The 13,555-nt window shown below is 37.9% G+C and overlaps 1 protein-coding gene across 1 annotated transcript in view; it reads right to left on the reverse strand.

The window, feature by feature from the left end:
• Positions 1 to 593: 593 nt before the first annotated feature.
• The window catches only part of LAMB2 (laminin subunit beta 2), a 101,093-nt gene continuing 88,131 nt past the window's right edge, over positions 594 to 13,555 (reverse strand). Inside the window, exons 26-34 of the mRNA XM_063426712.1 lie at positions 12,225 to 12,409; positions 10,817 to 11,058; positions 7,405 to 7,608; positions 7,124 to 7,268; positions 4,784 to 4,991; positions 3,692 to 3,833; positions 3,269 to 3,445; positions 2,605 to 2,764; positions 594 to 779 (exon numbers count right to left, since the gene is read on the reverse strand). Coding sequence (XP_063282782.1) covers positions 643 to 779; positions 2,605 to 2,764; positions 3,269 to 3,445; positions 3,692 to 3,833; positions 4,784 to 4,991; positions 7,124 to 7,268; positions 7,405 to 7,608; positions 10,817 to 11,058; positions 12,225 to 12,409 — 1,600 coding nt within the window. The 3' untranslated portion in view covers positions 594 to 642. The remainder of the gene's footprint in view (positions 780 to 2,604; positions 2,765 to 3,268; positions 3,446 to 3,691; positions 3,834 to 4,783; positions 4,992 to 7,123; positions 7,269 to 7,404; positions 7,609 to 10,816; positions 11,059 to 12,224; positions 12,410 to 13,555) is intronic.

A 13,555-nucleotide genomic window follows, 5' to 3' on the forward strand; every position in this document is an offset into this window, starting at 1 on the left:
ATAGTTACACTCTATAATACCTTAAAGGCAGGTTGTCTGTAATTGTAAGGTCCCTCTTGGCCCTAAGTCTCTCCTTAATCCTTTACCCTTGGAACAAAAAATAGACCCAAATCCTAACCCTATATCACACCATTTCCTACTCGAAAAAGAGTACCTTAACCCCAACCGTCTCCAACCCTAAACGGCTACCCTTACCCTAAATAGGCCAATTCTGAATATATAGCTGTCATTTTTAGTGGTGATATGAAAACAGCGTCATTACAATATCTCCCTATTTAACATAATCACGTTTTAAGTCCAAAACTTTGAAATGCATGCAAAAAAGCAATAGTAACTAAACAAAATTGAGAGTTAAATAAAAAATCCTTTGTTTTATTTTTTTTCAGGATTCACAGCTTTTGAGCAGGGTGGCTTCTCCCTGTATCATTTAGCAGATGGTGAAGTTCATAACTAGAAGAACCTTTGTTTTGTTACTCACTCTCTAACGTATGTACCTGTTCATAAAAAGAAATGTAAAAACAGCACCCTGGATTATTCCATAAAATTTGGTTAGTGAACACTAATTCATATAAGTTGTGCAACAAACGCAGTGCTTCTTATAGATAGATATTCTTTATTGGTATGTTTATTAAGATTAAAGGTCTATGAGCAGGTATTATAGATCTGAATTTGTTGGTTGATTGCACTGAGAATTTCTTTCATCTTGTCTTCGAGGCCATCAAGCTGTTTTGCTTTCTCTTGCAGAAGAATCTCGTTTTTCTCATATGCAACTTCGAGGTCTATAAATGAAAGATTTAGGTGACATGTCAAAAAAACAAGTTTGAACGTAAACTTAAAATTTGTAAACATGTGAATTATCAACAGTTATGAAGACTAACTAAGATGTGAATATATTGTAGCAATTTAAAGATCTCTGAATTATGCACTAAATTGTGAATTGTCAGATTTTGAATGTGAATTAAAGTGAATTTCAAATATTAAGCCAGAAAAGTCAAATTCTCCAACAGAGCTATGGTTTGATTTTGGCTGTTTTAATATAAAATTTCACACTCACTTAGAATTCTCAACAATTCACACTTTAATTAATTCACATTTTATTTGGTCGGCATCTTGAACCTTGCTTGTCACTAAATATTGAATTGAAAAAGAAGTGAATTGAAAATTGCAAAACGGGGGCCAAAAAGCTCTTATTTGGAAAAGCTCTGCAACAAAGGTAACGTCACGGCTTAGCTGTTTCTGCCTAGTTCTTGCAATTTAGTATTCAATGTCCTACAGGTCGGTCTGTGGATACAACCATTAGTTTATTTTGAGAAAGTGGCATTTTGTTAATCAAAAATAAACTACCGGTAACATTATAAACTTTTTAATCAAGGCAGCGATTGATTATGATGATTATGAAATATACATATTACAGAACTAAATAAAACTCCTGACACTCTTTATAATGTATTATCATTTTAAAAAGAATCAAAAGGACAAGAACAGACATATGCAGAGACCGACCGACACAGGCAAAAAGAGACAATGACAGAAAGGCATGCACGGGTAGGCACAGACACATAGATAGGAATTGTCCATCGTCCAAGATTGCTGCGTCTTTTGTGCATTTAGGATCTGGACTGCCTATGTTAGAATTAGTGTAGGACTCACCGATATTGGGGTACTGTGAAGTAGTGGTGGGCTTAACACAATATGACTGTATGGTGTAACTGAATCCCTATATTTGTTTGCTCAGATAGGTAATTTTGAGTAGCTGTATAAAATATATAACTATTTTTATGTGTGCCCTGTTCCTTAGTATGTATTATTTATAAATTGTGGTCTCTATGGTAGCAGCATTCCTGTAAAATGCATGTTCCAGGTGTGCCCTAATTTGTCTTTACATAGACAGGACTTGTCCATCGTATCTCTTGTGCATTTACGATCTGGACTGCCCTTGTGGGCAGGATCAGTCTGATGTGCAAATGGTATAGGTTCACTCTGTAATGGCAATGCAAAAACTAGTTTGATACCTGAACATGGATTTACCAAATTATTTTGTTTCTATACGTTTTTGCACGTTCTCATATTCTCTGTTTATGTTGCGATGCATTGACTTAGACTCTCCCTAAATGAAAAGGTCAATAGAGATGTGGACAACCTGCTCACTGTGCCTAGAGGGGTATCCGCTACAGCTCACTGACGGTCTGCAACTGAAGTCATCTCCAGTGCCTCCTCTCATCCCCTCACACAAAGCGTTGAGCCAGGAGGGGTGTAGAAGAGACCTGCTTTCAGGTCTCAACAACAGTGGGGGGGAATGTAGGTGTGGAATATATTTCTAAAAAAACAATGCCGGCTTGTTGGAGATATCCTGGCTGAACCACATGACTGATGTGTCCAAGTGCTCAGTCTGCCCCATAGAGAAGTAATTTGGTATAAAGGGCCCCACAATCGAGCCCCCGAGTGACACACCAGGTTTCTACCCCAAAATTTACACTTAAGACCACCATACATTATATTAAAGACCAACCATACATTTAAGGAAATGTTTTGATGGGTCTAAAGCAAATAGGTTCTAGATTTTAATACAATTCATTATAAATTAGTTGATGAACTTAATTATACCTTGCAATGTTCTCAGTTTGTTCTGAGCATTGTCTAATAATGTCTTGGCTTCATTTCTTAGCCGATCTGCTTTGTTTTTGGCGTCTTTTATGGTTTTTGCTTTCCTTTCAACAAGATTCTGCACTGTTGTATATTTGTCTTCAAGTTGCCCATCCAGTACCTTAAAAATAAATATGGGAAGATTCATATTAATGGTCAGAACAACATTATTTTAGTTTTTGCAAAAAAATAGGGCAGTAGGGGCTAACTTTGGGCACTCTATTTATTGTGACTACATTTCCATGGATGCACAACACCTAGAAAACACAATCACAACTGTATAGTACCAAAAGTTATCCATCAACAATTTAGGTCAATAGCCTCTTGGTTGGGATACAAAACTGGGTTTCCATGCCGTTATTAGTCAATTCTTCAGATGTTGGGAAAGTTGCACCATATTTAATAGGCCTAGGACTGTTGACCACTGTACATTTTCCAATGCAACGGACAATAAAAGTGTTCGGCAGAATTTATTTTGCTAAGATGATGTGTTTTTCATGTTTAGACTGTCCCATTAAATTGATATGATTTATCAATGTTCGTCTTATTAAACACGTATAGTGTGTGAAACAGAAAGACCAAAGCTTCATTTAAACCTGGCAATCACAATGACTATCAGTCTAACCTTTTTGGCATCATTGGCTTTATCAAGAGCTGCACTAGCGGCATCTTCTGCGCGAGTGGCTGCCAAACTATTGCTGGCCCGCTTCACTTTGAGTGCATCGATTTGTTTATCCAATTGTCCGACTCGATCCATGGCATCGTTGAGGCTATTCTCAGCATTTGATGTTGCTGACTGGATCTATGAAGAGTGAACACAAATGAGAGAGATTGGGGACACAAAATTTGTTATTTTTAGTGTAGTGTAAAATGTGTGATTAAGCCACTTTACTGATCACTGGAGAGATTTTATTAGGAAGTATGTCAAAAAGATGTCTATTACCTGTCTATTTTAGCAGAATCAAACACAGGGGAAACCTCTACATGTACATTAATTGATTAAGGAAAATATAGACAGTTATTCACAAGACATGTTCCATAGTCTTACTGCTGTTAACTTCACTTCTGTTTCTTTGATGTCATCAGTGGCACTACGGATGGCTCCTTCAGCAACACTCTGTGCTCTCTTGGCATTATCTAAGGCTTTTTTCACATTCTCAGCTGTGTTTTTTACATTCTCGGCTCGGCTCCTAGAAAATTAAAAGGACATTTTTTTAAAATATATTATATATTTTGAAAAATACATTTTAAAATTGTATTGAAAAAATTAAATCATTTGAAAAACCTATCCAAAAATATTAATTATTGGCGTAATTCCCTGGCTCCAACATTAAAAGCCACACTAGATCAGGTGTAGTCCACTCTGTACAGTGAAAATTGACACCTTGTTACATACTCTAAAACAAGAATTACACAATGATCTTAATAACAATAGGAACATTTATAAAACCGTTAAACCGTTTTAAAAAAGGCACCATGGAAACAAAAGAAAAAATAGGAAAATTCATCAGGTTCCATAAACATTACTACAGTTTTGCTCCCGTTTTCCTTCTGACAACCCTTTTGCAAATTACATGCAATGTACCAGCTTATTTAGAAGCAGAAAGTGAGAGAATTAAATGTCGACTTTTCATTAATTTTAAATATTACTCTACAGATTAAAAATCATCAACATTTTCAGTTTAACCTCTATGCTCTCACAAGCATGCTACTGAATGTATTTGCACTGTGCAAGGCCTTTGCAGGACACTGCATCACTGACCGGATTCATCTCTGACCCTGCCCCATCTTTTGGCAATTTCATACCTCCCACATTTGAGAGATATGGGATGTGATATATTAAGTACACTCACGTAAAAAGCAAGTGCATGTATCTTTGGGGAAGGTACCAGTGCAAACTATGCTTAAAAATAAAATTCGTAGCCAAGTTCTAAAAGAGAAGCTGTCACCACGAACATTAGTGCATTGTTCCTGTAGACTAATCCATGTTTAACACTTTCACTAGAACTCCTCTTTATACGTAACCGCCAATTTCACCCCTTGCTTCTGCCTCCAAACTATGCACTAGGCCACACAATTTTGGGACCTCTGTGGTTTTCCCTGGTATGACTGACATGAGCTTTAAGCTAATGACACTCACTTAGCTCTTTTCGCATCATTTAACAGCTGCTCAGCCTTCTGTACATCAGCAGCTGTCTGATCCAATATGGAGTCTACATTGGAAAGAGTTTTGACTCGATCTTTGATCTCTTCAGCTAGACGTTGTATCTCCTGTGGATTGGCAGGGATGGAGAGGTCCAGAACACTGTTGGCCACCATCTCTATGCTGTCTGGGTCTGCACCTTCCTCTATTATACACAAGGAACAACAATCCTTAGAAAACAAAATGGATACAGTGCTTTGACACAATAAGATTGGATGTGGCACAATGCCAGCTTCATTATAACTTAAAGGGACACTATAGTCACCAAAACATCTTTGGCTTAATGAAGCAGTTTTGGTGTATAGATCATGCACCTGCCAGCTCACTGCTCAATTCTCTTCCATTTATAAGTTTAATCACTTTTTTTATACAGCCCTATTCACACCTCCCTGCATGTGACTTATATAGCCTCCTCAAACACTCCTGTAATTATCTAATATTTAGACTGACAGCCACTAGAGGTGGAGTTAACTCTGCAAGGTAATTATTGCAGTGTATAAACAACTGCAATAATTACACTTGCAGGGTTAAGAGTAGTGGGAGTTGGCACCCAGACCACTCCAATGGGCAGAAGTGGTCTGGGTGCCTGGAGTGTCCCTTTAAAGTTTGTTTGATTTAGAATTTATTATCTCCTGCACTGATAATAGCCTGCTAAACCTTCCTAAGTATCCTGTGTGTGAATAAAGTTTAATTCACAGAACAGGAGATAAAAACTTCTAAATTTAACATTTGATTAAAAATGAAACCATTTTGTTTTCATGCAGGCTGTGTCAGTCACAACCAGACGAGGTGTGGCTAGGGCCGCATAAAAAGAAACAAAAGTGATTTAACTTGTAAATAGCAGAGAACTGCGCAGTGAAACTGCAGGGGCATGATCTATACACCAAAACAGGTTCATTAAGTTAAAGTTGTTTTGGTGACTATAGTGTCCCTTTAATCATTGGAATGTCACTGAAAGCATCACTAAAGTCTAAATAGATTTTGCTCTCAAATACATTTAGAGTTAAAAAAAAAAAGTTTTATTTTAAAATGCATACTTTATTGACTAGCCACTGAAATGTGATGAATTGAAAAAAAGAAATGCAAAATTTAGGTCAAAAGAGCAGAACAGGAAAAAATGAATGCCTTTTTCAATTTGGTTATTTCAGTCTGGATTAGCAATTTGCTTTCCAAATTACCTAAATTCACTCTGGCCATGATTTCATATTTTGGATAAGTGTTTCTAATGATCACAATCTGTAAGAAATACCTTTCAAATGACCCGTCTACAAAAATCTTATCTCAAGTCTATTGCATCCAACCTTTATCCCCAACTACTTAGCTCTAATCCATAACTATAATCACTATCGAAACCTCCAACTCTTACTTTGAAAATGTACCCTAATTTGCCACCAATGTTGGTGTTGTTGCAATTAATTGGAATTATCATGTAAGTTAAACATCATTTCTCTAACCCTCATGATTAATCGCCAAACCATTACCCTGCACCATTTTATTTTATTTCTTAATTCTTTATTTTCATAGTGCAAAGGATAACATACAGGCTTGTGATGCCACAATAGCATTGACAAGCATATTGGAAGCATACATGTAGATACAGCGCCATGGCATGAGAAAACAAGTTGCACATTTTTTATGGTTTTAAGAAACAGGCTGAACTATAGGTCTAATCAGATGATTAGAGAGAGTACAGGCTCAGAAAAATGAATACTAGCAGTAGATTAATTGAGTCAGTGTGTTAGAGTGTGTAGAAAATGTGTATGTAGGAGCCGAGCCATGTTAAGCATGTGAAGTATATCACTAGATAGATATGAGAGTTGCAACGGTAATACCCCATGGAGGCCCCCATGTCAGTGCCATTACAAGAGGGGGAAAAAATTTAAATAGTAAACATTAGAAAAGGCCGAACAGAGAGGAAAGGGACAATATACCACAAAATAGCACAGTGCCCCATTTTGAGTATGCTCAACTGGCTCAAATAAACCTTGCAGTTCCCCCACAAAATGTAGCAAAGCAAGAGTATGGGGAGCAGCAGGGTCTCTTGAGAACTCCCCTGTTCAACCTATGTCTTCCACAGGCACCGAACATTCTTGCGCTGGGGGGATATGCCATTTTTAATTCCTCTAACTCCTAACCTTAACAATTAACTCAAATGTTGTTGCCTTAATTCACAGCTCCCACCTATCGGATCAAGGAGTAGAAGTAATATGGATTACATTTACTTTTCTGTTATCGCTTTTTATTTGCTTCCTGTTGATCAGTAGATCATGTACTTACGGCTCAGGAAGTCTTTAATTTGCTGGATGAGTTCCCGAAGCTCTTTATTGGAGCGTTCCACTCGTGCCTTTGTTTCATCAGCTCTGTCTAGAGTCGCCTGGGCCCTCAGTTTCGCTCTGTCTGCTTTTGTCTTTGCTTCTGCCACCTGCAAAATTAACAGATTGTTGAAATAAAAATAAATGCCAGTAGTTTCTAATAAAATGGCTTTATATATGCTCAAAATCGACATAAATAATACCTGATTTATTTATTGTGCTATATCTGTAAGGTTTATGGTCTACCTTTTGGAATAAGACTTCAACATCTCCCAATGCTTTCTGAAGCTCTTCCTCTGCATGGCGTGCTCGATCAAGTGCATTGTCAGCAGTCGCCACAGCTCCATTGCAGTTTAAACCACCACAATGTCTTTTGCCCTCATCATCCCGACATCCAGCTCCTCCACAGGGACTGTCAGAGCAGGGGAGATCTCCAGGAGCCCCACACACCTAGGTACAAAGCACATTCTCTGTTTGATGACTTACAGGATAAGAGTTGAAGGGTCAGCAAGTAACTGTAACAGTCATGCAAATAAGAAAAACACGTGTTCTATATATTGTTCTAGCCAAATCGTTAACATATATAGCAAAAAAAAATTATTCATTTAAAATCTTTTTTGACCTTTCATTCATTAGATATGGTGCTGGAGACCGTATCTTCAGAAGGATATTGATACCTTAGAGAGGGTTCAGAGAAGGGCTACTAAACTGGATCATGGATTGCAGGATAAAACTTACCAGGAAAGATTAAAGTATCTTAACATGTATAGCTTGGAGGAAAGACGAGACAGGGGGGATATGATAGAAACATTTAAATACATAAAGGGAATCAACACAGTCAGGGCCGGACTGGGAACTAAAATCATCCCTGGAAAAAAATTCTATACCAGCCCAATAATGCGTCGCGCCAGCATAGTGTGCTGATATAGAGAGTGAAAAAATAACTTGAAATGGAAAACTCTTACTCCAACGAAGGAACGCATATAGGGCTTCAAAATAAACAAAAGAGCGCCTTTATTTTAAGTAGACGTACATTTGCATGTAATCAATGTTTCAGTACAACTACTTTGGCCTATTAAGGACTGCTAAATGTCTGCAGTTGCACAACTAAAAAAATAAAGTGATCTGGTTAATTTTGAAGTTCTATGGGTGCGCTCTTCACTTTGAATATGTTATTGTGCATGAGTATGCAACTAGCAACAAGACTGGGCCAATACATGCTCATTACATGCATATATATATATATATATATATATATTAATGACATTTATGTGTGTATTATGCATATATAAATGTATATTATTATATGTGTAAATATTATTGGCATAATTATATGTTACTAATACACGCATCAATATACATGCATATATATAAATGTGTGTATTACTGTCAGGATCACATCAATTTACGTCTATTACCTTTACCTCGTTTAGTGTATCTTGTCTCCAATTGTCTCCTTTTTTTTCTCTTACCCTTGTGCATCTTTTACTTCATCCCAGTCCCTGTGTGTTTCTTTTTACCGTTCTCCAGCCTCTGTATTTCTCTTTCCCCCAGCCCCTTTTGTGTTGTTCTTAGCCCCAGCCACTTTGTCTCTTTCTCCCCTTCCAAATCTCATCTGTGTGTCTCTTTCTAACTCCAGACTCTGTGTGCCTCTTTCTCTTCTCCCAGCCACTCTCTGTCTCTTTTTCCCCAGCCCAGCGTTGCCTCCCACAAATCTTATGTCACTTTGTTCCCCTTCCCTACTGTATGTCCCCCCAACAAACTTTCTGTGTGTCTCTCTTCCCCATCTCCTCCCTGTGTCTCTCTTCCCCATCTCCTCCCTGTGTCTCTCTCTTACCCCTCTGTCTCTTTGTACCCCATCCCCTGTGTCTCTCTATGACCCCATCTGTCTCTGTGTCCCCCTTCTCCTGTGTCTCTCTATTACCCCTCTCTTTGTTCCCCCAACCCCTATGTCTCTCTATTACCCAATCTGTCTATGTGTCCCCCCTTCCCCTATGTCTCTCTATTACCCCTCTGTCTCTTTGTGTCCTCCCCCAACCTGGTGTCTTTCTATTACCCCTCAGTCTCTGTGTCCCCCCTTCCCCTGTGTTTATATTACCCCTCTATTTGTCTCCCCCTTCCGCTCTATTTGCCCCCCCTTCCCCTCTATTTGTCTCCCCCCCTTCCCCTTCTGTGTCCCTTCTGACCTTTTTACAGGAGGACTGAGGGAGGGGGCGGACCTAACTACCATGCTCCCTCGCGGTTCCCATAATTCCCATCATGGACACATCATAGTATCAGTGAGCGTGCCACCGGATCGCTTAGGCGGCCGCAAGGTGAGTAAGGTGAGTAACCGGTGGCCGCAATATTATTAAGAAGATATAGGGAGCAGGGCTCCCTCTCTATCTCCAGACCCCCAGGTGCCGCGGCCCACCGGGAAATTTCCCGGTATCCCGGTGGGCCAGTCCGGCCCTGAACACAGTAAAGGAGGAGACTATATTTAAAAGAAGAAAAACTACCACAACAAGAGGACATAGTCTTAAATTAGAGGGACAAAGGTTTAAAAATAATATCAGGAAGTATTACTTTACTGAGAGGGTAGTGGATGCATGGAATAGCCTTCCAGCTGAAGTGGTAGAGGTTAACACAGTAAAGGAGTTTAAGCATGCATGGGATAGGCATAAGGCTATCCTAACTACAAGATAAGGCCATGGACTAATGAAAGTATCTAGAAAATTGGGCAGACTAGATGGGCCGAATGGTTCTTATCTGCCGTCACATTCTATGTTTCTATGTTTCTATGTAAAAACCAGTAGATAACTTCAGGCAGCTTATATATATATATATATATATATATATATATATATATATATATATATATATATATATATATATATATACATAATGTATCTTATATATACTATATATTTTGTGATTTTGGGAATGCAAACGTATACATTAAATAGATGCATATCTCAAGGTGGATTTATCATTAAAATGTTTTGTGGATGACAGGGTCACTTAAAATTAATTTAAGGAGCATACAGATGCTACTAATGTAACTTGCCCTTGGTCACACAAAAAAGACAAACATTATTTAATAGTTATTGACCAAATACAAAAAAAATTTTCATTGTGTTATGGGGTTTTGCAAAAGCTGCATATGTCCTTTCTAGAGACTTTGCAAGCCCTCCCATTCTAATCCCACCCAGACTTTCTGTAGCTGTCCAATCACAGACGTCCTGAAGCAGCTCTGAGCAATTGCTGCCTCTTGAGTTTAGCTCCACTGAGCTAAACAAAACAGGAAATAACAGGACAGGCTATCTGATTTAGAGCCACGGGGTGTACCGAGGTTGGGCAATTTGTATTGAAAGCTGCACTTATTGTAACATGAAAATAAGTAAAGCTTTAAATCCAGCTCAAATGGTCTGGAATGTCCCTTTAATGTTTCATAGATCTCACTTGATCTAGTCAATATGCCGACAGTTCTTTTGCCCAGAAATCTTCCCTGTGAGGAAATAGGTCCTAACATATCCAGTTGGGGTCATCAATATAGTGTATATCTTGTATTTTCAATTTGGGGATGGGTAGTGGGAGTTATAGCCTCTCTCCTGCCTGGAGCAAAGCCGTTAAAGATTGTATTATAATACAGAATGCCAGACATAATTTAAAAACAAACCTTTTCATTAATCTTTTTTACATCAAGAGTGTCTGTCTTAGCTGCCAGATCATTTAAAGCCCGTCGGTTAGCTGCATTCTTACGGTTGAAGTCATCTCGCTTTTGTGCTATTAATAGCTCGGTTTTCCCTCGAGCTTTGGCAGAATCACTTACAGGGCTGGGTACACTAATGGCAGATGCATTGGCTAAGCGATCTGCTTCCTTTGACTGGGTGTAGGACTGGTGGATGCTGTCATACGCACCTGCATCAAAATACATATACATACATGTGAATGCGTTTTTTTTTTTGGTCTGAAATAAGTATTGACATAAGGTTCCAACATGAGACATAACAAAAGCAGTAATAAAATTCAGCCACATAAGTCATTTTATGTAGCCTGACCAATAAAGTTGAGCACTGTGTAAGTGCAATCTGTGCAGGGGTTTTACTTACCCCACAAAATCGTAGTATGGTGTACGCCAAATATATAAACAATAAAAGAGATAACAAAATAGTGCAGATGGTACTAAAAAACACAATTCAAAATAAAATAAAACCAAATCACTCACATGTAATGGAGTGTATAAAAATTGGCTCCGTAGGATGGGCTTTTATGCTCTTAGGGCAGCATCACACCACTCCTTCTTTAAAACGTTTCTTCCAAAGGGAATATAGAAAGAGAGACAACCAATTTGTAGTAAAAATGCTTAAAACCTTTAAAAAGTCAAAAAGATATCAAGCTCACGGTCACCTTATACCTAATTCACGTTTTCAATTTTTAAGCATATATACTACACATTGGTTGTCTTTCTTTCTATATTCCCTTTGGAGGAAATGTTTTAAAGAGAAAGTGGTGTGATGCTGCCCTAAGAGCATAAAAGCCCATCCTATGGAGCCAATTTTTATAGGCTCTGTTACATGTGAGTGGTTTGGTTTTATTTTATTTTGAAATGTGTTTTTAATTACTATCTGCACCTCTTTTTTTTCTCCTTTATCTTTTATATATTTGCCGCACACCATACTACGATTTTGTGAGGTAGCTAAAACCCTGCACAGATTGCACTTATGCAGCGCTCCACTTAAAGTACTAAGTACATCTTATACCAGGATTTTGTTTGTTTGAGTTTATTGTGGGAGAGAGGGTATTCCACACATAGTGTAGAGCTTCTTTTTTTTACTTAGGCACTTTTTTAGGCACACTGCCTCCTAATTGAGGTAGACCAAAAAAAGTTAGATTATGATGAAAATGTCTAGTAAGAGACACTTAATTCCTTTTTCATTTAAGGGTTCTTGGGTTGTAGATCCCTGGTCTTATCCTGTTCTTTTACCACTTAGAGCATCATATTTAATTGTTAAAGCGCTTTACTTTTGCAGGAATATTATGATGGTGTTTCAGAAAAGATAAACAATTATAATCCAATTCTTTACCGAGGAAGTTTGAATTCTTTAGGACATCCAGCTGGTGAGAACGCTCCTTGGCAGTCGCGTTCAGACTTCTAGCATCCCTTTCTAGTTCTGCAAGATCATGATTGGCATCAAAGTTTTCATCTTGTATGTTGGTCAGCTCTCCTTCGAGCTGCGTCAGGCTCTCCGTTGATTCATTGATTTGATTCCTGATTGAAAAATGTATGCAGCAGTAGGTGGTTAGATGTTAACTAAGTTCACAGAGCAAAGTAACTAAAGTAAACCTGTGGTTTATTATTAAACATGTAAGGATGAATGAGTGTTTTAGGTTAGTGGTGATTGTTGATTTTTTTTTTATTATAGGGTTACTTCAGCATGATGACCATTTTAGTGATTTGAGAAACACTGCACATACAGAGTTAAAGCACTTTGTCTGCCGGAGGTGTAAGTCCTCCTTCGCCAGTGTCATTAGTCAGCTAAGAGCAAGAGTTTCAGACTGGCTTATGTCAATTCTGTGCATATTGGATGTCTGTCCCAAGTTCTACTCTCAGATGGTCCATCAGGACGTCCCTCCCTCAAGCGAGTGGGAGTGACATCACTGGAGGAGGATCGGGCTGCAGGGATAACTTGTCTTTGGTGTGGATTTGCAGTTGTGTTTATTAATGACTTATTTACGTATTGCAGGAGGACCATACCGATAAAACACTCTTTTTGGTTGGAGTAACCCTTTAAAGTTTTTTTTGTGTGATTTTTTTTTATTTTTTTTATTAATATGATCAGAATTCTTTTTATTTTTTTATTTTTTTAATTCTTTGTTTTATTGAGGTAAGAGTAACAAGTTACATAGAATGCAGAGAATGGTTGAGCAGTACAATAGATACATCAACAGGTTTGTGATAAGACATTCATTTACGACATACCTAATTTTCATATATTTTTTTTTATATCTATATTTTTTAGTTTGCTCAGAGTCCAAAATATCTATATAGCAGCAAAAATTTACTTTTTGTGACACATTTTTTTTTAAATATTGGCACTGGTGGGAAAATCAACACCAATGAAGGTGGTCCACCATTTAAGATCTGTCTTGATTCAATGGGCTCATAAGGACCCATGTGATCTCTGCCCCACTGTTATCCTATAACAAATAACTCTAAAAATGTAAATCTGACTTATAATGACAGTAGAATGACTCTGCATTCAAAAGAGAGCAGCAACACCATTCTGTAAGTCTGTGTCTCTAGATCTTGGAAACTAGAATTCCTTTTGCTCTCAGCCAGCGTTTGCCTGGCATAGAATAATAGGAGTTGTCATCAAGATCTTGAATACAGGTATCACCTAAAATTCTCACCTAA

Source organism: Pelobates fuscus, chromosome 7 (genome assembly GCF_036172605.1).
Source record: "Pelobates fuscus isolate aPelFus1 chromosome 7, aPelFus1.pri, whole genome shotgun sequence".
In the NCBI taxonomy this organism is placed as follows: domain Eukaryota; kingdom Metazoa; phylum Chordata; class Amphibia; order Anura; family Pelobatidae; genus Pelobates; species Pelobates fuscus.